Source organism: Trachypithecus francoisi, unplaced genomic scaffold (genome assembly GCF_009764315.1).
Source record: "Trachypithecus francoisi isolate TF-2019V2 unplaced genomic scaffold, Tfra_2.0 Lachesis_group6, whole genome shotgun sequence".
In the NCBI taxonomy this organism is placed as follows: Eukaryota; Metazoa; Chordata; class Mammalia; order Primates; family Cercopithecidae; genus Trachypithecus; species Trachypithecus francoisi.
The window spans coordinates 71,964,100-71,987,325 of NW_022681471.1; the positions used below are offsets into that span (position 1 = coordinate 71,964,100).

Consider the following 23,226-nt stretch of genomic DNA (forward strand, 5'->3'; position numbering starts at 1 on the left):
ATTGTTTCTCACTCTCGCCCAGGAAATCAAGAAAGATTACAGAGGTGGCCGGGTGCAGTGACTCATGCCTGTAATTGAGACCAGCCTGGCCAACAAGGTGAAAACTCTTCTCTACTAAAAATACAAAAATTAGCTGGACCTGGTGGCGGGCACCTGTAATCTCAGCTACTTGGGAGGCTGAGGCAGGAGAATCACTTGAACCTGGGAGGTGGAGGTTGCCACTCACTCCAGCCTGGGCGACAGAATGTGACTCCATCTAAAAAAAAAAAAAAAGAAAAAAAGAGAGGCCAGGAGTGGTGAATCATGCCTGTAATCCCAAGACTTTGGGAGGCCGAGGTAGGCAGATCACGAGATCGGAAGTTCGAGACCAGCCTGGCCAAAGTAGTGAAACCCCGTCTCTACTGAAAATACAAAAAATTAGCCAGGCGTGCTGGCGGGCATCTGTAATCCCAGCTACTTGGGAGGCTGAGGCAGGAGAATTGCCTGAGCCTGGGAGGCAGAGGTGGCAGTGAGCCTAGATCACGCCATCGGACTCCAGCCTGGGTGACAGTATGAAACTCCGTTTCAGAAAGAAAGAAGGAAGGAAGGAAGGAAGGAAGGAAGGAAGGAAGGAAGGAAGCCAGGTGCAGTGGCTCACGCCTGTATTCCCAGCACGAAAGAAAGAAAGAAAGAAAGAAAGAAGAAAGAAAGAAGAAGGAAGGAAGGAAGAAGAAGGAAGGAAGAAGGAAGGAAGGAAGCCAGGTGCAGTGGCTCACGCCTGTATTCCCAGCACTTTGGGAGGCGAGGCAGGTGGATTACGAGGTCAGGAGATCAAGACCATCCTGGCTAACATGGTGAAACCTTGCCTCTACTAAAAATACAAAAAATTAGCCGGGCATGGTGGCGGGCGCCTATAGTCCCAGCTACTCTGGAGGCTGAGGCAGGAGAATGGCGTGAACCCAGGAGGCAGAGCTTGCAGTGAGCCGAGATTGCACCACTGCATTCCAGCCTGGGCGACAGAGCGAGACTCCATCTCAAAAAAGAAAGAAAGAAAGAGAGAGAGAGAGAGAGAGAGAAGGAAGGAAGGAGGGAAGGAAAGAAGGAAGGAAGAAGGAAAGAAAGAAAGAAAAAGAAATGGTTAGTGCTTTGCCTTTGGCATCCACCAATATGAATTCCAGTTCCCCGGCTCAGCCCTTTCTTTCCTGTGTGACCAAGGCAAGTTACTTAACCTACTTGAACCTTGATTTCCTTGTCTGTAAAATGGGAACAATACGGAGCTTGCCTCAGTGACAGTGAGGATTAAAGGAGGTAATGTTTAGCGCAGTGCCTGGCATGGAGCAAGTGTTTTAATCCAAGTTCACTCTCCTCCACATTTTCAGTTAGATTCTGGCAAGGCCTGAAGGAAAGCAGCAGTGGCAATGGGGATGCTGAGGAGAAAAGGGATTTGAGAAAGATTTGAGAAGCAGAATTACCAGAACGTGTTTGTTGGTTAATTGATTATATTTAGTGTGAATGAGTTCTCCCAGGTATCTGCATTTCAAGACAGTTATCTCTAACTGAGGAATGAAAGGCTTTGTCCTTTGAAGAAAGCTGGGGCAGAAACAGAAAGGGATTAGGGGAGACTGCGGGAAAATAAAGTGTGTTTGGGACCCCTAAGGTGGAGGGAGAGAAAGGCAACAGTTTCAACAGCTTATCTTGACTTAGGCCAAATGAGGGTAAGGGGTTCTGAATAACTGTCTCTCCACATCTTCCCTGTACTCCCCAAGTTGCCTCCCTTCCCAGAGATGGACAATTTCTGGATCCTGCTCCAGGTAGACCTCCTGGGAAGGGCCCTCTCCCCACAAAACTGCCCTTCCTTGCCTGAGTGCAGGGTAGCCCCTTCCTCAACTTTCACCATTTCTCTCTCTTAACCTTAGGGTCCTGTACAAACATGTTGTTTTCCAGCACATTAGTACTTAGGGATATTTTAATATCATACTGAGCTCCCCACCCCACATGTCCTGAAACACTTCCTAAAGCAGCATAGAGTTGTTACTTTGGCTTTTTCGTTTGTTTGTTTTTGTGTTTGCTTTTTTTTGAGAGGGCGTCTCGCTCTGTCACCCAGGCTGGAGTGCAGTGGCGCCATCTCGTCTCACTGCAACCTCCGCCTCCCGGGTTCAAGCGATTCTTCCGTCTCAGCCTCCTGAGTAGCTGGAATTACAGGCATGTGCCATCACGCTTGACTAATTGTTGTATTTTTCGTAGGGACGGGGTTTTGCCATGTTGGCCAGGCTGGTCTGGAACTCCTGCCCTCAAGCAATCCACTCGCCTCGGCCTCCCAAAGTGTGGGGATTACAGGTGTGAGCCACCATGCCCAGCCAGAGTGGTTACTTTGGAATAGAGGAAACAGCACAGGTTTTGGATTAGAATGGGACTAGATTTTAATTCTAGCTCTGCAGTGCAACCTTTGGACATATTACTTAACTTCTCTGAGTCTCCATTTCCTCATTTACAAGTAGGGGGATAATAATAGCTACCTTGCCAGTATACATGTCAGTGCTTAATTCAGCACCAAATCTGGCACATACTAGGTGCTCCATAGTATGGTGCCCCTGGCCCACCTAAGTCATTTCTAAGTCTGGTCATAAAGTTTCAGACCATATTATGATTGGGAAACATCCTTTTCATTAAAACTACATTAAGAGTTAAGGCACTTGGCCAAGCACGGTGGCTCACGCCTGTAATCCCAGCACTTTGGGAGGCCGAGGCAGGCGGATTATCTGAGGTCAGGAGTTGGAGACCAGCCTGGCCAACATGGTGAAACCCCATCTCTACAAAAAAAATACAAAAATTAGCCTGGCGTGGTGGCACACGCCTGTAATCCCAGCTACTCGGGAGGTTGAGGCAGGAGAATCACTTGAAACTGGGAGATGGAGGTTGCAGTAAGCCAAGAGCGCACCATTGCACTCCAGCCTGGGTGACAGAGCAAGACTCTGTTTCAAAAAAAAAAAAAAGGCACTCCCCTCACAGCCATCCTCCCACATACATGTGAATGTGGTCATATGTGTCAACACAATGATACGTATGCATGCAAACATACAGACTTGCTTGCTTAAGCACACGCCCATGACAATGGGCAGTTAGATAGTCAAGAAAACATGTTAGGCCAGGCACAGTGGCTCACGCCTGTAATACCAGCACTTTGGGAGGCTGAGGAGGGAGGATCACTGGAGCTAGGAGTTTGGGGTTGCAGTGAGCTATGATGGCACCACTGCACTCCAGCCTGGGCAATAGAGTGAGACCCTGTCTTTAAAAAAATAAAAAATAAAAAAGCGAGCATGTTAATTAGGTGAGACAGTTTAACTCAGTGTTTGAGAGAGTTGGTGAATAGCTGGAGAAGCAGTGAAGATGGCAAGATGAAATAATAACAGCAAATCCTTGTGTAGGACTACTATCGACCAGGCCTTGTTTGAAGTGCTTTATATATAATGAACACATTTAATCCTCACTACAGCCCTGTGACACAGGTAGTCATGCTTTACAGATGAGGAACTAAGGCCTAGAGTGGCCAAGTAACATGGTCAAACTCACACAGGTAGGAAGTAAACAATTTTTTTTTTTTTTGAGACGGAGTTTCACTCTTGTTACCCAGGCTGGAATGCAACGGCGCAATCTTCGCTCACTGCAATCTCCGCCTCATGGGCTCAAGCTATTCTCCTGCCCCAGCCTTATCAAGTAGCTAGGATTACAGACATGCGCCACCACGCCTGGCTAATTTTGTATTTTTAGTAGAGACGGGGTTTCTCCATGTTGGTCAGGCTGGTCTCGAACTACCGACCTCAGGCGATCTGCCCACCTCAGCCTCCCAAAATGCTGAGATTATAGGCGTGTGCCACTGCACCTGGCCAACAATGCTCTTAATCTCTATGTGACACTGACTTTTCACAGGGGCTTCAGTTGTGGTGAAATAAATGGAGAACAGTTGGTCACCATCCTGTGTAAATTACCCTTTCTCCTTGAAGTCCACTTTCAAATAATTCTGGTCTTTCTTCCATAGTTCACTGTCAACTTTAACACATCTGTTTGTGCAAAGGTCTGCCCTGATCTGGATCTCCTGAAGACCTCTACAGTCCATCCATGATCATGAGTACAGAATTGCCTGTTAATCTAGTAGGCGCTTAACTTTTATGTCAGAAGGGCTTCTACACGTGATACTGGAGTCCAGACTCCTGTGCAAACCTGCATGCATTTCTATGAGAGTCTTCACTGACCAGCCCCGACCTGCTTTGCCAGTCTCATCTCCTACTGCTACCACCCTACTCCCCATCCCATCATTTTCTGCTCTAGTCACAGTGAACACACTCTACTCTCTCAAGACTCTGAACCTTTGCACATGCCTATGTCTTCTTCCCTGCTGCCCTGAATTCCACAGGCTACTAAGCACCTACTATGTGGTAAGCTTATGCAAGTGATTACCACACAATGGTTTCTTTATTTTCCTCTCTCTTTTCCTTCCCTTTCTTTCTCTTCCTTCCTTCCTTCCTTCCTTCCTTCCTTCCTTCCTTCCTTCCTTTCGTTCGTTCGTTCGTTCTGATGGAGTCTTGCTCTGTCAGCCAGGATGGAGTACAATAGCATGATCTCAGCTCACTGCAACCTCCGCCTCCCGGGTTGAAGCAATTCTCCTGCCTCAGCCTCCCGAGTAGCTGGATGACAGGCACATGCCACCACACCCAGCTGATTTTTCCATTTTTAGTAGACACAGGGTTAAACCATGTTGGCCAGGCTGGTCTCCAATTCCTGGCCTCAAGAGATCCACCTGCCTGGGCCTTGCAAAGTGCTGGGATTACAGACGTGAGCCACTGCACCTGGCCTGTTTCTTTTTTTAAGACACAGATTTTATGAGCTAATCTTTCTCCCTCCCTCCCTCCCTCCCTCTCTTCCTTCCTTTCTTCCTTCCTTCCTTCCTTCCTTCCTTCCTTCCTTCCTTCTTTTTTTTCAGAGTCTCACTCTGTCGCCCAGGCTGGAGTACAGTGGCACGATCTCGGCTTACTGCAGCCTCTGCCTCCCAGGTTCAACTGATTCTCCTGCCTCAGCCTCCTGAATAGCTGGGACTACAGGTGCCCACTGCCATGCCTACCTAATTTTTGTATTTTTAATAGAGACAGAGTTTTGCCATATTGACCAGCTGGTCTTGAACTCCTGGCCTCACCAGATCCGCCTGCCTCAGCCTCCCAAAGTGCTGGGATTACAAGTATGAGTCACTGTGCCTGGCCTGTGTGCTTTTCTTTTGTGTGTGTATGTGGTGGTGGTGGTGGTATTTTTTAGAGACGGGGTCTCACTGTGTAGCCCAGGCTGGTCTCCAAGCGATCCTCCCACCTCATCCTCTCGAGCAGCTAGGATTACAGGTGCGAGTCACCACACCTGGCACCACATAATGGGATAAGTGCTCTTATCACATACACCACAGTCATACTGTGGGAATTCAGAGTGGAGGGGAAGACTCGTTCTCTCCGAGGGACTTGGTCAGCGGGAAGAGAAGAGTTGACAGCTTCACAAAGGAAACGACATTTGAGATGAGTTTTGAATGATTAGGAGTTTTCTAGTCAAAGGAGGGAAAGGAAACCTCAAATTACCTTTGGCTCTTCCATACCCCACAACTCAGACATGAAGTCCTGTTGTAGGTTCTACATCCAAAATGTCTCTCACACCTGTCTCTTCTTCATATTCCTCTGCCACTGTCCTAGTTCTACAGGCCCCACTTGGACTATTGCAACAGCTCCATAGCTGGTCTTTTTTGTTTTTTTTCTTTTTTTTTTTTTTAAAGACAGGGTCTCACTATGTTGACCAGACTAGTCTCAAACTCTTGGGTTCAAGGAATCCTTCCACCTCAGCCTCCCAAGTAGGTGGGACCACAGGTGTGCCACTGCACCTGGCAGTACCTGGTCAATCTGTCTCAGTCTTCAATCCCCAGTCCAGTCTCCATGCAGCTGCTGACTGACCTTCCAAACACACAAGTTTGAAGGTGTCACTCCCATCATACCTTTTCTTTTCTTTTTTTTTTTTTTTGAGACAGAATCTCGCTCTGTCACCAAGGCTGGAGTGCAGTGGCATGATCTCGGCTCACTGCTACTTCTGCCTCCCGGGTTCAAGTGATTCTCATGCCTCAGCCTCCCAAGTAGCTGAGATTACAGGTGCCAGCCACCACACGGGGCTAATTTTCGTATTTTTGGTAGAGATGGGGTTTCACCATGTTGGCCAGGCTGGTCTCAAACTCCTAACTTCAAGTGATCCACCTGCCTCGCCTCCCAAAGTGCTGGGATTACAGGTGTGAGCCAGCAGGTCTTTTTTTTTTTTTTTTTTTTTTTTGTGATAGAGCCTCACTTACTCTGTAGCCCAGGCTGGAGTGCGGTGGCACGATCTTGGCTTACTGCAACCTCCACCTCCCGGATTCAAGCAATTCTCCCACCTCAGCCTCCTGAGTAGCTGGGACTATAGGCATGTGCCACCATGCCTGGCTAATTTTTGTATTTTTAGCAGAGACAGGGTTTCATCATGTTGGCCAGGATGGTCTCGAACTCCTGGCTCCGAGTGATCTGCCTGCTTTGGCTTCCCAAATTGCTGGGATTACAGGCATGAGCCATTGTGTCCAGCCAACTCCTGTCATATCTGTAGTGTATTTTTTGTCTGTTTTATTTGCCCTTTGCTGAAATGTCCCAATCCATTCTCCATTTGACCCTGTACATTCTCCCTGGCCTACTCCAGGAATCAACAGGAGCTCAGCTTGGTACGATTGTATAGCCCCTTCTGCATCATAGGCCAGGTCTGGCATTTAAGTACTGTGGAGTCAGTAAACGGAGCAAACATTCCCCTCTAGCCCCCACTGTGTGCACCCAGGCTATCTGATTGAACATCTGAACCAGTTTGTGGTTGCCATGCCAATTCTCTATGGATACCGCAGCTTGCTTTCAAATCCCAACTCAGCTGGCTGGAGGCCTTGATTACTCTCCTAGTTCATCTGCCTCTGTTCCTTTGCCCCCCAGCTCCTGGCATCTCTGTGCATAGACACCTCTAAAAGATCATAGACATTCCTAAAAGGACCAGTTCCTTAAGATACAGCATGCAAGAGCTTCCTGTTACTAGGCCTTTTCTGTCTCCTGATCAGACCCCTTGAATATTGATCCTTAAATGAATCATGCTCAGGTTTGCAACCTGTCTTGGACTTTGCTGTTTGGACTGGTGTCCACTCCTTGGGGGAGCCAACACTATTATTGCCAATTGTTTTAACTAGCTTCAGCCTACCTGAACCAGCCTCACTCCTTTCTGGATTAATGAGAATTCTAGCATGTCGTAAGGCCATGGTCTCAGTGCTTACGATACTATCTTACCTTACTTTACCATTAGTTCATAACCAGCTTTTGAACACATCTTGTCTGATTCTCACACAAGTTCTGTGAAAGAGGTAGAGAGGTTATTATTAACTCTCTATTGGAGGTGAGGAAACAGACCTGGAGAGGGTAAATATCACGTGTCCAAGGGACAGAGCTCATCAGTGGAGAACAAGTCTCCTAATTCCAATGTCCTCTTCAAAACCCAGGTCACTCAGTACATTGACTTTCTACTGCGTGGCAGAGAGCATGCCTCATTTGCCTCAACATCTCTCTCTTATACTCTTGTGACAGAGCCTGATTTGAAAAGTCAGTCTTGGAGTCAGTCTAACTCTGCCTCCTACCTCCCTGAGACATTGTGTCCACCAGCTGCCCTCAAGGTTCCTTGGCCTGCTCCTACCTGGTTCATGGGACCCAAGAATCCGGTGTCCCCTACTTGGGCTGTAACACCCAGCCTGATAGTTTTATTGTCCCACCACTGCCCCCTGGAGAGGAAAGCCTTGATCTAGAGTTGGAGTCTCTTTCCAAGGGGATTGGTAGAATCTTTTAAGAGAAACCACATTTCTGATGTGATGGTGGGGTTAGCATTTCTCAATGTGGAGAGGGCGTGAGGTTCCCTGCTTCCTCCCAGGACCAGGATGGAATTTTCAAAAGAAAATATTTATCCTGATGTTATGTTGTATGGAGAGGGGATGTGTTTGTTGTATTGTTGTGGGTGAAGAGGATGGATTTCGATAAGAAAAGGAATCTTTTCCACCATGAGGGGTGGGGACCTCTCCTCTGACGGAACATAATGTCAGTTTCTAAGGGGAAAGGAAATTTCTTGTAGGAAAGGAATGTTCCTCTTTTAGGGAGAGGAAGCTCTCTCTCAGGGATTGCTAAGTGTGGTGGAAAGGAATACTTACTCTCTCCTTTCTTTCAATTTTTTAAAAATAGAGATAGGATAGGGTCTTGCTATGCTGTCCAGGCTAGTCTTGAACTCCTGGCCTCATGCAATCCTCTTGCCTCGGCCTCTAAAGGTCTCCTTTCCTTCCCTCCTTCCCTCCCCCCTCCTCCCTCCCTCCCTCCCTCCCTTCCTTCCTTCCTTCTCCTTCCTTCCTTCCTTCCTTCCTTCCTTTGTTTCTGTCTTGACAGGGTCTCACTCTCTGGTCCAGGCTGGAGTGCAGTGGCATGATCACGGCTGACTGCAGCTTCAGCTTCAGCCTCCTCCTGGGCTCAAGTTATCCTCCCACCTCAGCCTCCGAAATAGCTTGGGACTCCAGCACATGCCACCACACCTGACTAATTTTTTTTTTTTTTGTAGAGATGGGGTCTCTCTATGTTGCTCAGACTGGTCTCAAACTCATGGGCTCAAGTGATTCTCTCCCCTTGGCCTTCCAAACTGCTGGGACTACAGGCATGAGCCACCACATCCAGCCTTCCTTTTTTTTTTCTAAAGGAGAAATCTCAAATAAGGAAAATTTCCATGCTTTCTCTCTGAAGAGGAAAAACTGTTTCAAGGAAGAAAAATTCATATGAGATTGTGTCTGATTTTCTCTCCTTTTCTGATATCCAGCACTTCCTACATGGAGTCCACATACTCTCAGAGGGAGTGGCAAATAATTTCTCCTGTTCGGAGGTGAGGAACTGAGGAGGTAACTTGCCATGGGGGAAACTTTTACTCTGAGAGGCTATTTGTGGGGGCAGTGACTCTGAGGAAACCCCCGGAGGCTGCGGGAAGATAATGCGTTGTTACTATGCGTTGTTACTCGGGGAAGTCTTTTAGGAATCCCAGAAGCACAGAGTGTTGAAGGGAGCTGAGAGATGTGCTGGGCCAGTTCTCATTTGCTCGTAAGGAAGCTGAGGCTCGGGGAAGGGAATGCCTTGCTGCTAAGTGACAGCACCAGGACTCCAGCACAGCTTTTCCAAGTCTCAACCTGGGGCTTTTCCTACCACAGCTGACAGGGAAGGGTGATGCTGGTGAGGAAACTGCTGCTGTGAAATGTTTGACCTGTGTGGAGGCATCTCTGGAGTGGGAAGCATTGATTCCTGAGAGAAGGAAACTGGGAAAGAGGATGGAATTAGGGGCTATGTCCAGAGGAAAGGGGCCGGGGTCATCGTGCAACCCAACAGGTGGACTGTGGGACATCAGCTTGTAGGGGATGCTGAGTTTGGAGGGAGTAAGGAGATAGTTCTCCAGGTGTGTGGGGAAGGGGCTCTCACCGAGTACCCCTGGAATGTGTGCCACTCTCTGGGGCATGAGAAATTTCCTAATCATTTCTTGTCTCTTCAGAGGGAGTTGTCATTTTTAATCTTTTCAAAATCAGAGGAGAGGATGTAAAATTAAATCCCAATAAGCTGTTATTAGACAATGAAAAAGACAAGAACCACAACAAAAACAGGGCGGAATGGCTCAGCGGCTGGCCTGCAGCCCAAAGTTAGTGGTTCCTCATTTGCAGCTTCAGCTACTCAAGTAACTACTTATTTTGCCCTATTCCTTTCTTAATCAGTAAAACCCAAGGCCAGCCATCCTGGGGAGGTCAGAGGTTGCAGGAGAAAGAACTTGACAAACCACGAGCCACCTCTTCATTTACTGTAAAATCCTGTTTAATGTGTAACATTTCAGGCAGAGAGAGGCCTTGGGGACTAGAGGAAGAGGCAGCCCTGACCAACCCCCGCTCCAACTTATCTGCCTGCTTCTCCCTCCCTAACTCCCTCACCCCAGACACCTCCTCCTTTTCCTTGTGGCCAGCAAGCACTGTTCCTCCTTTACTAGTGCTCGCCACCCTCCCTTCTCCACCCACATGTCCACAGTACCCCCGCCCTCCGCTCCACTTACCCACATCCCTCCCAACTGATGTGACTCCAGAAACAGGGTATCTGACAGCACGGGTTAAGATTAGTTTCATAATTGGAGACGCTGTCGGAGCATCCATCTCTTGTCCCCAATGGTCCCAGAGAGAGGGAGAGGGAAGAGGGAAGAGTGCAGGCAACAAGGCAGCCCACACTCCCAGTAACCTTGAGCACTGGCATAGGTGGCCTCCAGCTCCCTACCCCTCCAGCTCCTCAAATGGAAGGCCCTGGGAGGAAGGGAACAGCCAGGGAAGGAGGTTTTGATCGAGTAATCCCCAGCAGGCAGAGGCCTGTGCACCAGCAGGGGAGAAGGAGGGGCTCGCCCAGGGCAGGGGCGGGGGCGGGATGGGAGGTTGCCTGGTATGTGGCATCAGCAGGCCGAGCAGCGGTCGCTCTTCTCAGCCAGCCCGGCCCCGGTGCCAGGGCTGCGGCGCAGTATGTCTTTCAGGGAACCATCCTGCTCGCTCAGCAGCTTGTTGATCTCATTCTGCTTGTATTCAGGTGAGAGGCGGTGGCCAAAGCCCGAGCCCTTGCGGGAGGGTGGATTGGAGCGGCGCTGGGCTCGGCGGGCACAGGCCCGGATGATGAGGTACACCACCTCGGCCACATTGAGGATGATGCAGATGCCAGAGGCGGCTAGCATGAAGACGGTGAAGACGGTTTTCTCCGTGGGGCGGGACACGAAGCAGTCCACTGTGTTGGGGCAGGGGTAGACGTCGCACTTGACCAGCCGCACCATGGCATAGCCAGGGTAGAGCAGATAAAAGACATACATGAAGACGGCCTCGAACAATAGCCGGAACACCACGCTGATGACATAGGTCCACCACAGTGTCCCTGAGATGTGGACCTTGTGCCTCTTCACCTCCTCCAGGTGTAGGGGGTCCCCATGGCCCTCAAGCCGTAGCATTTTCTTCTCTATGTGTTGCTGGTGAGCCACGTGCATGGCCACGAGGAGAGCTGGGGTGGAAACTAGGATGAGCTGCAGGGACCACAGCCGCACATGGGAGATGGGGAAGAACTGGTCATAGCAGACGCTGTTGCAGCCAGGCTGGAGTGTGTTGCAGATGAAAGAAGACTTCTCATCACCCCACACACTCTCTGCAGCCACCACCAGCACCATAATTCTGAAGATGAAGATGACCGAGAGCCATACTCGTCCAATGGCAGTAGAATGCCGGTTCACGCCACTGAGCAAGGTGTACAAACCTGTCCAGTTCATCCTGCCTCATTCACACCTGCAAAACACCAGCCATGAAGCAAGCTGTCAGAAAGCTGGGGTGGAAAGTCGGGCGCCATAGCACTGCCTGCGCACTCCCCCCACCCAACTCTTCCAAGAGCCAGTAGCAGGAAAGGAAGGATGGTCATGACTTTCCTCGTCACCCCATCCCCTTGCCAGCTTCTCCTCCTCCTCACTCATTTGACTTGACCTCCCTGAGCCCCATCCCCCTTCTTCGCTTTCATCCAACATTCTTTTCTCGCCAGCCCCTTTCTTTGCCAAGCCCATCTTGTTCCAATATCAGCCATCCCTATGACTCCCTGTCCTCTAGCTCCTTAACTCCAGACCTGGGGCAAACTCAACAAAGCCCTCTTACCTTGGGGAGCGCCTATCCTGAGGCCACCCAGACAGGTCCCCTATGGTCTCATGTCTGTGCAGGGGGAGTGGTCCCTGGGCTCCGCGCCTGCGTCCCAATTCATCACCGCCCGGTGCTGGGGAGTCATATGCTGCTTTATACCCAGTGTCTGCACAATGAGACCTTTGTGGGGCTCTGAACAACGCCCTTTAGAATTCAGATCAAACGCCCTGACTTCCGCCCACCCTACACACAGAGCACTTGTGTCCCAGCGCCGGACACCCAGCCTGCACCCACCTGTTCTGTGCCCCCCGGTCCATCGCCGCACCCGCCCCATAGCCCCACCAGAAGAATGGCCACGCGGGGGAGGGAGATAAAACTCAGGCAGGTGGATGTGAAGAGGGACCTCAGGGGACCCGGAGGCTCTGGGCTGAGGCCCTCCCCCATGGCCCTATCAGAAGTTTAAGGTCAGCAGGATTTTCCCTGAGGCTTAGATCCCCTCCGGAATATGGAGAGGAAAGAGAGCTCATTTATCAAGCCAGGAACTGTGCTGAGTGTTGTTCCATACCTTTTTTCTTTCGACCCATTTAGAAGCCTGTTATCCCATTTTCCAGATGAAGAAGCTGAAGCTCAGGTAAGTAACTCCTTAAGGTCACACTGTTACAAAGCGGTAGTATAAGTAGGATGAAACAATGTATCTGAGACAGAAGTCTTTCTCTACAGCAGGCTGCTTGTGCTTCTGCAGATAGTGTCTGTAGAAAGCAAAGGCTGACCATTTGGGAAAAAAAAAAAAAAAAAAAGGCCGGGCGCAGTGGCTCACGCCTGTAATCCCAGCACTTTGGGAGGCCGAGGCGGACGGATCACAAGATCAGGAAATCAGGACCATCCTGGCTAACAAGGTGAAACCCCGTCTCTACTGAAAATACAAAAAATTAGCCGGACGTGGTGGGATGTGCCTGTAGTCCCAGCTACTCGGGAGGCTGAGGCAGGAGAATCACTTGAACCCAGGAGGCCGAGGTTGCAGTGAGCCAAGATTTCGCCATTGAACTCCAGCCTGGGGGACAGAGTGAGTGAGACTCTATCACAAAAACAAACAACAAAAAAGCAAAGGCGAATGTTAACCATAAGGCACAAGAAGTATGGAAGCTGTCGATCCGTGAGCACATTCCAACTCCAGTGTCATGGAGCAAACCCTGGCCGTCTCTCTTTGAGTTTCAGGAAAGGGAACTCATGCAGGGGGTGGTCAAGTGGGCACAGGGTGAGCATAAGCCAGAAGGAGAAAGCAAAAGGTCACTGAGCAGGCCGGGCGCCGTGGCACACGCCTGTAATCCCAGCACTTTGGGAGTCCGCGGCGGGTGGAGCATTTGAGGTCAGGAGTTCGAGACCAGCCTGGCCAACATGGTGAAACCCTGTCTCTACTAAAAATACGAAAATTAGCCGGGCGTGGTGGTATACACCTGTAATCCCAGCTACTCAGGAGGCTGAGGCAAGAGAATTGCTTGAACCTGGGAGGCAGAGGTTGCAGTGAGCCGAGATCATGCCATTGTACTCCAGCTTGGGTGACAGAGCGTGATTCCATCTCAAAAAAAAAAAAAAGTCACTGAGCAAACAGAGGGTCAGGAGATAGGCTGTGACTCTTACCTACAGTCACATAGCTTTAGGTTTGGATTCTGGTTCTTCACTTGATGTGACCTTGGGCTAGCTACTGAACTTCTCCGAGCCTGCTTGTTCATCTATAAATGGGGTTAATACCCAGGGTTATTGTGAGATTCAACGAGGCCATCTGCAAAAGTTCTTAGCCCAGCTCCAGGATCATAGTTGGTGACCAAAGGGTTAAGAATCTTCTCAGGGGCCGGGCACAGAGGCTCACACCTGTAATCCCAGCACTTTGGGAGGCTGAAGTGGGCGGATCACTTGAGGTCTGGAGTTTGAGACCACCCTGGCCAACATAGTAAACCCCATCTCTACTGAAAATACAAAAATTTAGCCACGTGTGGTGGCGCATGCCTGTAATCCCAGCTGCTGGGTGGGAGAATCACTGGAACCCTGGAGGCGGAGGTTGCAGTGAGCCAAGATTGCACCACTGCACTCCAGTCTGGGCAACAGAGCAAGACTCCATCTCAAAAAAAAAAAAAATCTTCTCGGGAAGAGAAAACAAAGTTGCTTTGGTGGAATAAATGGTCTGCCAAACCCAAGATCTCTCCTTTTTCTCCCTAATGCTGTGGGCTTTTTTTTTTTTTTTTTAATAGAGGGTGGGGACAAGGTCTGGCTATATCACCAGGCTAGAGTGCAGTGGCACAATCACTGCTCACTGCAGCCTTGACCTCCTGGGCTCCAGCGATCCTCCCACCTCAGCCTCTCAATTAGTTGGGACCACAGGTATGTGTCACCATGCCCAGCGAAGTTTTCTTTTTTTTTTTTTGTAGAGATGGGGGGCTCACTATGTTGCCCAGGCTGGTCTTGAACTCCTGGGCTCAAGCAATCTTCCCACTTTTGCCTCCCAAAGTGTTGGGATTACAGGCGTGAGCGACCTTGAGCAGCCCCCGATACTGTTGTTGACCTATAGGGTCTGTCTGAGACCAATCCCCAACCCCAAGTGCATATTGTAACCTCATGGTTTCAGGAGCTTGCCAGTTGCTCTAGGGAGGAAATTCTCCTCCATCCCTTAGGCAGGCTAAGAAGGCTTCTCCCATCTCTTGCCACTTCTGCCATTAAGTTGCAAGGAGATCATACTAGCAGCAGGAAACCGAATGTGAGGAGGACATGCAGGCCTGGACCATAGGAGATGCAGTGATCCCTGGAGTCATTTCCTGACCCCAATGCATGCTCCACAGCAGAGCAAGTGGTTGTGGAAGAAGCCTCATATTCAGCCCTGGGTGGTCCTCTATGCTGTAGAGGAAAGGGGTGGGGTAACAGCAACTGCGAAAGTTGGGAAATGGGATGAAAGAATCAGGGGAAAGGACAGTCCACAGGACATAGATTACTTCTCAGAAGAAGTTTCTTCATCTAACTAAATAAATAAATAGCCTTAGTGAGTTCATGTCATGTGCCAACCAGCATGGGGAAGCAGGGATATGGGTGCCCTTTCTCCCAAGCCTAGGATTCTACATGCAAAGCTGCTGCACTAGGCATCACAGCTAGCCATAAAGAAATGCTTCAGAGGCTGGGCACGGTGGCTCATGCCTGTAATCCCAACGCTTTGGGAGGCCAAGGTGGGCAGATCACGAGGTCAGCAGATCGAGGCCAACATGGTGAAACCCCTACTCTACTAAAATTACAAAAATTAGCTGGGCATGGTGGCACGCACCTGTAATCCCAGCTACTCGGGAGGCTGAGGCAGGAGAATCGCTTGAACCCAGGAGGCGATGATTGCAGTGAGCCAAGATTGCACCACTGCACTCCAGCCTGGTGACAGAGTGAGACTCCGTCTCAAAAAAAAAAAAAAAAAAAAAAAAAAGAAAAGAAAAAAAGAAAAGAAAAAAAGAAATGCTTCAGGTGGTGAGATGTGTTACACTCTAGAACAGGTGGCCAGAGAATTATTAATAACCGGCTGGGTGCAGGGGCTCACGCCTGCAATCCCAGCACTTTGGGAGGCTTAGGTGGGCAGATCACTGAGGGATTCGAGTCCAGCCTGACCAACATGGTGAAGCCCCGTCTCTACTAAAAATTAGCTGGGTGTGGTGGCTGGCACCTGTAATCCCAGCTACTCAGGAGGCTGAGGCAGGAGAATTGCTTGAACCCAGGAGGCAGAGGTTGCAGTGAGTGGAGATCCTGCCACTGAACTCCAGCCTGGGGGAAAGAGTGAGACTCCGTCTTGGGAAAACAAAACAAAAGAAAAACAAAACAAAACAAAACAAAACAAAAACCTAGGCCAGGTGCAGTGGCTCACGCCTGGAATCCCAGCACTTTGGGAGGCTGAGGTGGGTGGATTGAGCCTAGGAGTTTGAGACCATCATGGGCAATATAGCAAGACCCCTGTCTCTATTGTATTTTAAAAAAGAAAAGGCTGGCTGCGGTGGCTCACGCCTGTAATCCCATCACTTTGGGAGGTTGAGGCGTGTGGAAAACGAGGTCAGGAGATCGAAACCATCCTGGCTAACATGGTGAAACCCCGTCTCTACTAAAAATACAAAAAATTAGCCAGGCGTGGTGGCGGGTGCCTGTAGTCCCAGCTATTCGGGAGGCTGAGGCAGGAGAATGGCGTGAATCCAGGAGGCAGAGCTTGCAGTGAGCAGAGATTGTGCCACTGCACTCCACCCTGGGTGACAGAGCGAGACTCCATCTCAAAAAAAAATAGAAAAGAAAAACAAAAGAAAAGGCCAGGCATAGTGGCTCACGCTTGTAATCCCAGCACTTTGGGAGGCAGAGACTGGTGGATTACCTGAGGTCAGGAGTTCGAGACCAGCCTGACCAACATGGTGAAACCTCGTCTCTACTAAAAATACAAAAATTAGCTGGGTGTGGTGGTGCAGGCCTGTAGTTCCAGCTACTCAGGAGGCTGAGTCAGGAGAATCACCTGAACCCGGGAGGCAGATGTTGTAGTGAGCCGAGATCATGCCACTGCACTCCAGCCTGGGTGACAGAATGAGACTCTGTCTCTTAAAAAAAAAAAAAAAGAACAAAATAAACAACAATAGTAGTAATAATAATAATAATAAAAGAATAACCTGGTCAGGTTCTTTTTTTTTTTTAGATGGAGTCTCGCTCTGTCACCCAGGCTGAGTGCAGTGGCGTGATCTCGGCTCACTGCAAGCTCTGCCTCCCGGGTTCACGCCATTATTCTGCCTCAGTCTCCCTAATAGCTGGGACTACAGGCACCCGCCACCACGCCTAGCTAATTTTTTTTTGTATTTTTAGTAGAGACAGGGTTTCATCGTGTTACAGGATGGTCTCCATCTCCTGACCTCGTGATCCACCTGCCTCGGCCTCTCAAAGTGCTGGGATTACAAGCGTGAGCCACTGCGCCTGGCCCCTGGCCAGGTTATTCTTAGGCAACACAGGGAGACCCCTGTCCCTTAAAAAAAAAAAAAAAATTAAAAGGAGGCTGAGGTGGGAGTATCGCTTGAGTCCAGGAGTTCAAGACCAGCCATAGGCCACATAGTGAGACCCCATCTCTACAAAAAAAGAAACACAAAAATTATCCAGGCATGGTGGCTGTGCCATTCACCCATAGTCCTAGCTACTCAAGAGGCTGAGGCAGGAGGATCTCTTGAGTCCAGGAGGTCGAGCTGCAGTGAGCTTCATTGTGCCAACTGCATTCCAGCCTGTCTCAGAAAATAATAATAATAATAAGACCTCCCAACATTGTAGCATTTTTATTAAAAAAAATTATTGGCCAGGCGTGGTGGCTCAAGCCTGTAATCCCAGCACTTTGGGAGGCCGAGACGGGCGGATCATGAGGTCAGGAGATCAAGACCATCCTGGCTAACCGGTGAAACCCCTCTCTACTAAACATACAAAAACTAGCCGGGCGAGGTGGCGGGCGCCTGTAGTCCCAGCTACTCGGGAGGCTGAGGCAGGAGAATGGCGTAAACCCGGGAGGCGGAGCTTGCAGTGAGCTGAGATCTGGCCACTGCACTCCAGTCCGGCGACAGAGCGAGACTCCACCTCAAAAAAAAAAAAAAAAAAAATTATTGAGTACCTGTTATATGCCAGGCCCCTGCACATGCACTCTCGTTTAATCCTCAAAAATACTTTTTGAGGTAAGTTTTGCTTTATCCTCGTGTCACAGATGAGCAAACTGAGGCAAAGAAAGGTGAAAGGACTTATCTAAGAGTCACATAATCAGTTAAGTGATAGAGCTGGGATTTGAGCCAGATCAAGCTGACTCCAGAACACACACTGTTTTTTTTTTTTTTTTTTTTTTTTGAGACGGAGTCTCGCTCTGTCGCCCAGGCTGGAGTGCAGTGGCCAGATCTCAGCTCACTGCACGCTCCGCCTCCCGGGTTCACGCCATTCTCCTCCCTCAGCCTCCCGAGTAGCTGGGACTACAGGCGCCTGCCACCACACCTGGCTAATTTTTTGTATTTTTAGTAGAGACAGGGTTTCACCATGTTAGCCAGGATGGTCTCGATCTCCTGACCTCGTGATCCGCCCACCTTGGCCTCCCAAAGTGCTGGAATTACAGGTGTGAGCCACCGCGCCTGGCCACACACTTTTTTTTTTTTTTTTTTTTTTTTGAGACGGGTCTCACTCTGTAGCCCAAGCTGAAATGCAGTGGTGCGATCTCGGCTCACTGCAAGCTCTGCCTCCTAGGTTCACGTGATTCTCACAGAGCACATACTTTTTCCCATAAGCTCTACTTGGCTACAAGTATAACTTTACTTTCTGTGGGTATTTTTTAGGAACAGGGAGATTAAAAAAAAAAAAAAAGAAGGAACAGAGAGGGAGATTCAAAACTGCTATGTCCTATTTTCTTTTATCCCCTTCTCTCCTTTCCTATCAATTGACAACTCTTTCTTTTCTTTTCTTTCTTTCTTTCTTTTTTTTTTTGAGATGGAGTCTTGCTCTGTCACCCAGGCTGGAGTGCAGTGGTGTGATTTCGGCTCACTGCAACCTCCGCCTCCCGGATTCAAACGATTCTCCTGCCTCAGCCTCCCGAGTAGCTGCGATTACAGGTGCGTGTCACCACGTCTGGCTAATTTTTGCATTTTTAGTAGAAATGGGGTTTCACCATGTTGGCCAGGCTGGTCTTGAAGTCCTGACCTCAGGTAATCCTGCTGCCTCAGCCTCCCAAAGTGCTGGAATTACAGGTGTGAGCCAGTGTGCCTGGCCCAGCTCTTTTTTTTCTAAGGTACTTTTGTTGTAGTAAAATTGACAACTCTTTCCCTCTCCTTCTGTCCCAGGATTTTTTGCTGCCTCTTGATTTGGTCTGCTTTTCCTTTCCTTACCTTTCTTGGGCTGCTTCCTCAAACTGCAAAGCAAACCTTAGCTGTTTCTTTTTTCTGCCCTTCAGGGGTGTGCGTCATAGCCAGTAGCTCCCTGTGGGGCCTCTAAGGACCCTTGTCTGGGTGCTGTGATCTCAATTTTTGCTCTTCCCTTTGGAAGGAGAACTGATCCCTATGTCAACATCAATGCCTCAAGGATTTCATTCTAAAAACATCCAGGGAGTGACCTGATTTTGAAATCCAACTGTTTTTGTGACTTTGGGTTAAGTCCAGGTATTGATATCCTCAGTGTTGCTGCAGGCAGGTGTGTTTTGCTCTCAAGTTTAATTAGACAGGACTTCTCTGGCCTTGTCAGGCTCTGGCCCTAATTTAGATTTGGCCAAATTTAGATTTGCCCTAGCACTCAAGCACAGTGCAAAATCAGGTGATCTCACTTAGTTCTTACAACAATCCTGTAATATTATCCCCATTTTTCAGACAAGGAAGTTGAGGCTCAGAGACGTTAAGTAATTTGTCTCAACGGCAATTGCACTGCTGCTAAATGGTAGAATCAAGTTCCAAGTTTATTTTCTTACCTCAAAGTATTTGTATATAGTGCTGCTTATGGAGGCCTCTCTTCCTTTAAGGAGTTTGCATTCTAACTGAGACCAGGCCTACTATTCAAAAACCTATACACTTTCCTGCGTGTGCTGGCACGTACACACACACACACACACACACACGCACGCACACACATTCGTCTAGTCTGTCTCTGTCTCTCTCTGTTTCTGCCCTCACCTCCTCCCTATCCTTCCAACTACAGGAAAATCCTTGTGATTTGGGGTTTGGGGAAGAGGGATGGGCTGGGATAGATGGGGTTACATTCAGCCTGGGACTCCATGCTCCCTCCCCCATTTCACAGGCAGTCACTCGTCAGGAAGGGACATGGGGTTTTCTTTGAGATTTACTTAGGAATTTCTGGCTGCCTTCATCAGTTTGGTGTGGCTAAGGCCAAACTCCTCCAGCTCTTTTCCCCTTCCCCTGCTTCTCTCTCTTGCCTCCGTCCTGTGGTTTTACAGTATCTCAGTCACTGGACTTAGCCTCTTTACCCTGCCATACATATTCCGTGGCCAGGCTTGGGTCAGGTCAAGTCTAGCTCATTCCAATTTGTTCCTTCCCCTCTCTGCTGCAGTCTTTTCGGAGCGCTTCTGCTTATGCCAGCTCCCTTCCCCATTGTTTGGACGCTACTCCCTTACTCTTCCATCACCCACCTGACTTCCTGTTGCTCTCTGCTTGGGTTATTATAACAGCTGCCATTTATGGAGTGCCCCCTGTGTGTATATTCACAGACTCTCACGCTCACAACAACCCCGTGAGCCAGGAGCTATTGTCTTCAACTCACAGGTGAGGCAATGAAGGCTAACAGAAGCTGAGGCACTTACTACACAGGTGGTAAGCAAGTGCTGGAGCTCAGAGTAAGAATTGTATTGGCCCCTCAACCCAAGCCTGGGTCCCTTTTCCATTGCCAGGCTGCATTCTAATCTATACTTCTCTCCGTTAAAACCTCTCTTGTCTGTATTCTCCTCTCCTCATCTCGTTTTCTAAGTTTACACATTCTGCTGTGCCATTCCCAACAGCTGCAAAACTTTCAAACAGCTGGGGAACACCTCTCCTTTAGATCTCCAAGCTGGCCGGGCGTGGTGGCTCACGCCTGTAATCCCAGCACTTTGGGAGGCCGAAGCGGGCAGATCACCTGAGTTCGGGAGTTTGAGACCAGCCTGACCAACATGGAGAAACCCTATCTCTACTAAAGATACGAAATTAGCCAGGCATGGTGGGGCATGCCTGTAATCCCAGCTACTCGGGAGGCTCAGGCAGGAGAATCGCTTGGACCCAGGAGGCAGAGGTTGCAATGAGCCAAGATTGCGCCATTGCACCTCAGCTTGGGCAACAAAGTGAAACTCTGCCTCAAAAAAAAAAAAAATCTCCAAACCATCAGTTACTCCAAGTTCAGCTTGAGTCTGTCTGCCTCCTTCAAGAAAGTAGAAACACACGCTCCCAAATCCTTGGCCCTGTTGGCTAGCCCTCTGCAGCCCGCTGAGCATGCTTTATTCATCCACTCGCAGCCCCGTGTTGGGTGCATGCCTGGTTTGCCTTGTAATCAAGGAAGGAAAACAGCACCTGGCAGTGCCCAGCATTCCCATTAAACCCTAACCCTGTGCGGCAGGAAATGGCTCAGATAGACAAACTTGGCCACCTTGCACCTAGGGGGTCCCTCAAGTCTTCCTGTGAATCTGACCCTATGGAAATAAGGGGAATCTTTGGCCGGAGGAAAAAAAGTGAGAGGAGAAGCAACACTGAACTTGGAAAGAGGCTGCAGAGAGAGGCTAAGCAAGCCTGGCACCTGGTAGGAGGGGCCTCACCCCAGCTTCAGAAGGAAGCATGGAAGGGACCTAAGTGACTGAAGGCGGAGGTCAATAGAAGGCAAGACCCGGCCCCTATTTCCGGCCCCCTGTGCCACATCAGCCCTCCCTGGCCCACCTCCCTCAGCCCCCAGTCTCCTCACCTCCCTGTCACTGCCACACCTGGCTGCTGCTGCCCTTTCCCAGAGAATGTCTGCAGGTGTGTCTGCCCTATGCCACCAGGTACTGTCAGCCCAGCCCAGGGGAGGGACAACGAGCTCAGGGCCAGAGCCAGAAATGGCCCACAGCCCAAGAGGAACCAGACAAACATTAACCAGCCCCACCTCTTCCCACATACAGTCATTAAACACGATTGATCCTCTGAGCGCCCTATGAGTTTGGAGAGACAGATCACATAGCCTGGAGTCACTGCCTTGTCCCAGAGGAAGAGAGGCATCATTGTCACCCACCCATGTTTAGTCTCTCTGGGAGACTGAGCTGGACCTGTGCTCCTCAGCATCCCTCAGGCTTCCCCCATGCCCTAGCCTTAGGTAGATCCACAGTGTAGGCAAGCTGCAGAGATGGATCCTGTACAGGCTGCCATCCTGGTCAACCCTTCTAGCTCCCAACCTCTGAAACTATATGACAGGGCCAGGCATGGTGGCTCATGCCTGTAATCCCAGCACTTTGGCCAAGGCAGGAGGATCACTTGAAGCCAAGAGTTTGAGACCAGCCTGGGTAACATAGTAAGACCTCATCTCTACAAAAAGTATAAATAAATAAACACATTATATGACAACGGGGAGGAAAAAGCCATGGGTGATGCCTGCTGGCACCTGAGGTCAAGATGGGAGCTGGCAGTGCTTCCCACCCATATGGCAGTACCAGGGTGCCCTTCGGCCACTTGCTTATTGTCCACATCCTGAGTGGCTGGGAACGGACCAAAGTATTTCTAATCCTATCCCAGAACCCTAAAACCTCAGAAATTGCTTTCTACCCTCAAGGCCAAGGCAGTTGAACTGCAAAGTGTATCATGTGCAGCAATGAATCTTGGCAATCATTAAAGTAAACAGAGAATGTCAACCATTAACTGAGGGATCAGTCTAGTTTCAAGGTCTGCACCACTGATGGCTTACCTGAAGACCCTGCTGGGTTCTGTGGCCTGAATGGCAGTGGAGAAATAAGGGAAGTTAGCAGAGAAACTGGCCCCCTGCCTTCTGTTCCTCACTCCAGCTTGAGCTCACTGCTAGAAAGGGAGTCAGAGCCTCAGCTTTCCTTAGCCAAACCTGGGCATATGGATACATCAGTCCATGAGTATTGGACACCTACTAGGAACCCAACAAAGGGCTACGTGCTGGGTGCAGGTGGCAAAGGAGGTGAAAACATCTCAACTGTTCATAAGAGATTTATCAACTTCTTTTTTTTGAGTTGCAGTCTCACTCTGTCACCCAGGCTAGAGTGCAATGGCGCAATGTTGGCTCACTGCAACCTCCGCCTCCCGGGTTCAAGCGATTCTTCTGCCTCAGCCTCCCAAGTAGCTGGGATTACAGGCGCCTGGCTAATTTTTGTATTTTTAGTAGAGATGGGGTTTCGCCATGTTGGCCAGGCTGGTCTTGAACTCCTGGGCTCCAGTGATCCGCCCACCTCAGCCTCCCAAAGCACTGGGATTACAGGTGTGAGCTATCATGCCCTGCCGAACTTCTGGAGGAGAGGGGACCAAGACCCAATAAATTGCTGTGAAAAATATCAGTGCGTATTCAATCGTGTGGTTCTAACTTTGATTCCTGAGAGAGTCCAGAGGAATGATGAGAGGGAATGATGAGAGTAAACTGAAGTAATCAGGGAAGGCTTCCTAGAGGAGGTGAGGTTTGAGTGGAGATGTAAAAGACAGGTAGGAGCTGGAAGGGGAAGGACAGGGTTAGCATTCCAGGGAGGAGGAACAGTGTGAGTGAAGGCACAGAGTAGGAAGGAGCAAGGCATATCTGGGAGCCAGTAAGGAGGCAGGACTATGTTGAGGGGCTGTGGAGGAAACTGTCAGTCAGTTAAGAGGCTTAGAGTATGGAGGACATTTAAAGCCAGATAGGGAATCCTTTAGTTGTGCCTGGTAAACTTGGTGAAAGGCAAAACTGAGCTGGACATCATGGTGGGTGGGGGACAGGCTGAAAACTATTCTTCCCTCTGAGAGTACAAGTTGTAGTGGATAAAGAGG

The 23,226-nt window shown here is 49.5% G+C and overlaps 1 protein-coding gene across 2 annotated transcripts; it reads right to left on the reverse strand.

Annotated features, from left to right (window-relative positions):
- Positions 1-9,894: 9,894 nt before the first annotated feature.
- On the reverse strand, positions 9,895-21,268 carry GJB1 (gap junction protein beta 1). Of its 2 annotated transcripts, none has more exons than XM_033201523.1 (2): positions 21,182-21,268; positions 9,895-11,413 (listed from the first exon to the last, which is right to left on the reverse strand). In XM_033201523.1, exon 2 carries the CDS (start codon positions 11,395-11,397, stop codon positions 10,546-10,548), a length of 852 nt encoding a protein of 283 aa, XP_033057414.1. In that variant the 5' UTR covers positions 11,398-11,413; positions 21,182-21,268; the 3' UTR covers positions 9,895-10,545. The 2 variants fall into 2 exon arrangements, with proteins under 2 accessions (XP_033057414.1, XP_033057415.1); XM_033201524.1 differs by lacking the exon at positions 21,182-21,268 and adding an exon at positions 11,771-11,920.
- Between the last annotated feature and the right edge of the window lie 1,958 nt (positions 21,269-23,226).

Bases quoted from the DNA above. Each gene is read 5' to 3' on its own strand.
- GJB1 (XM_033201523.1), bottom strand. From the start codon at position 11,397: ATGAACTGGACAGGTTTGTACACCTTGCTCAGTGGCGTGAACCGGCAT.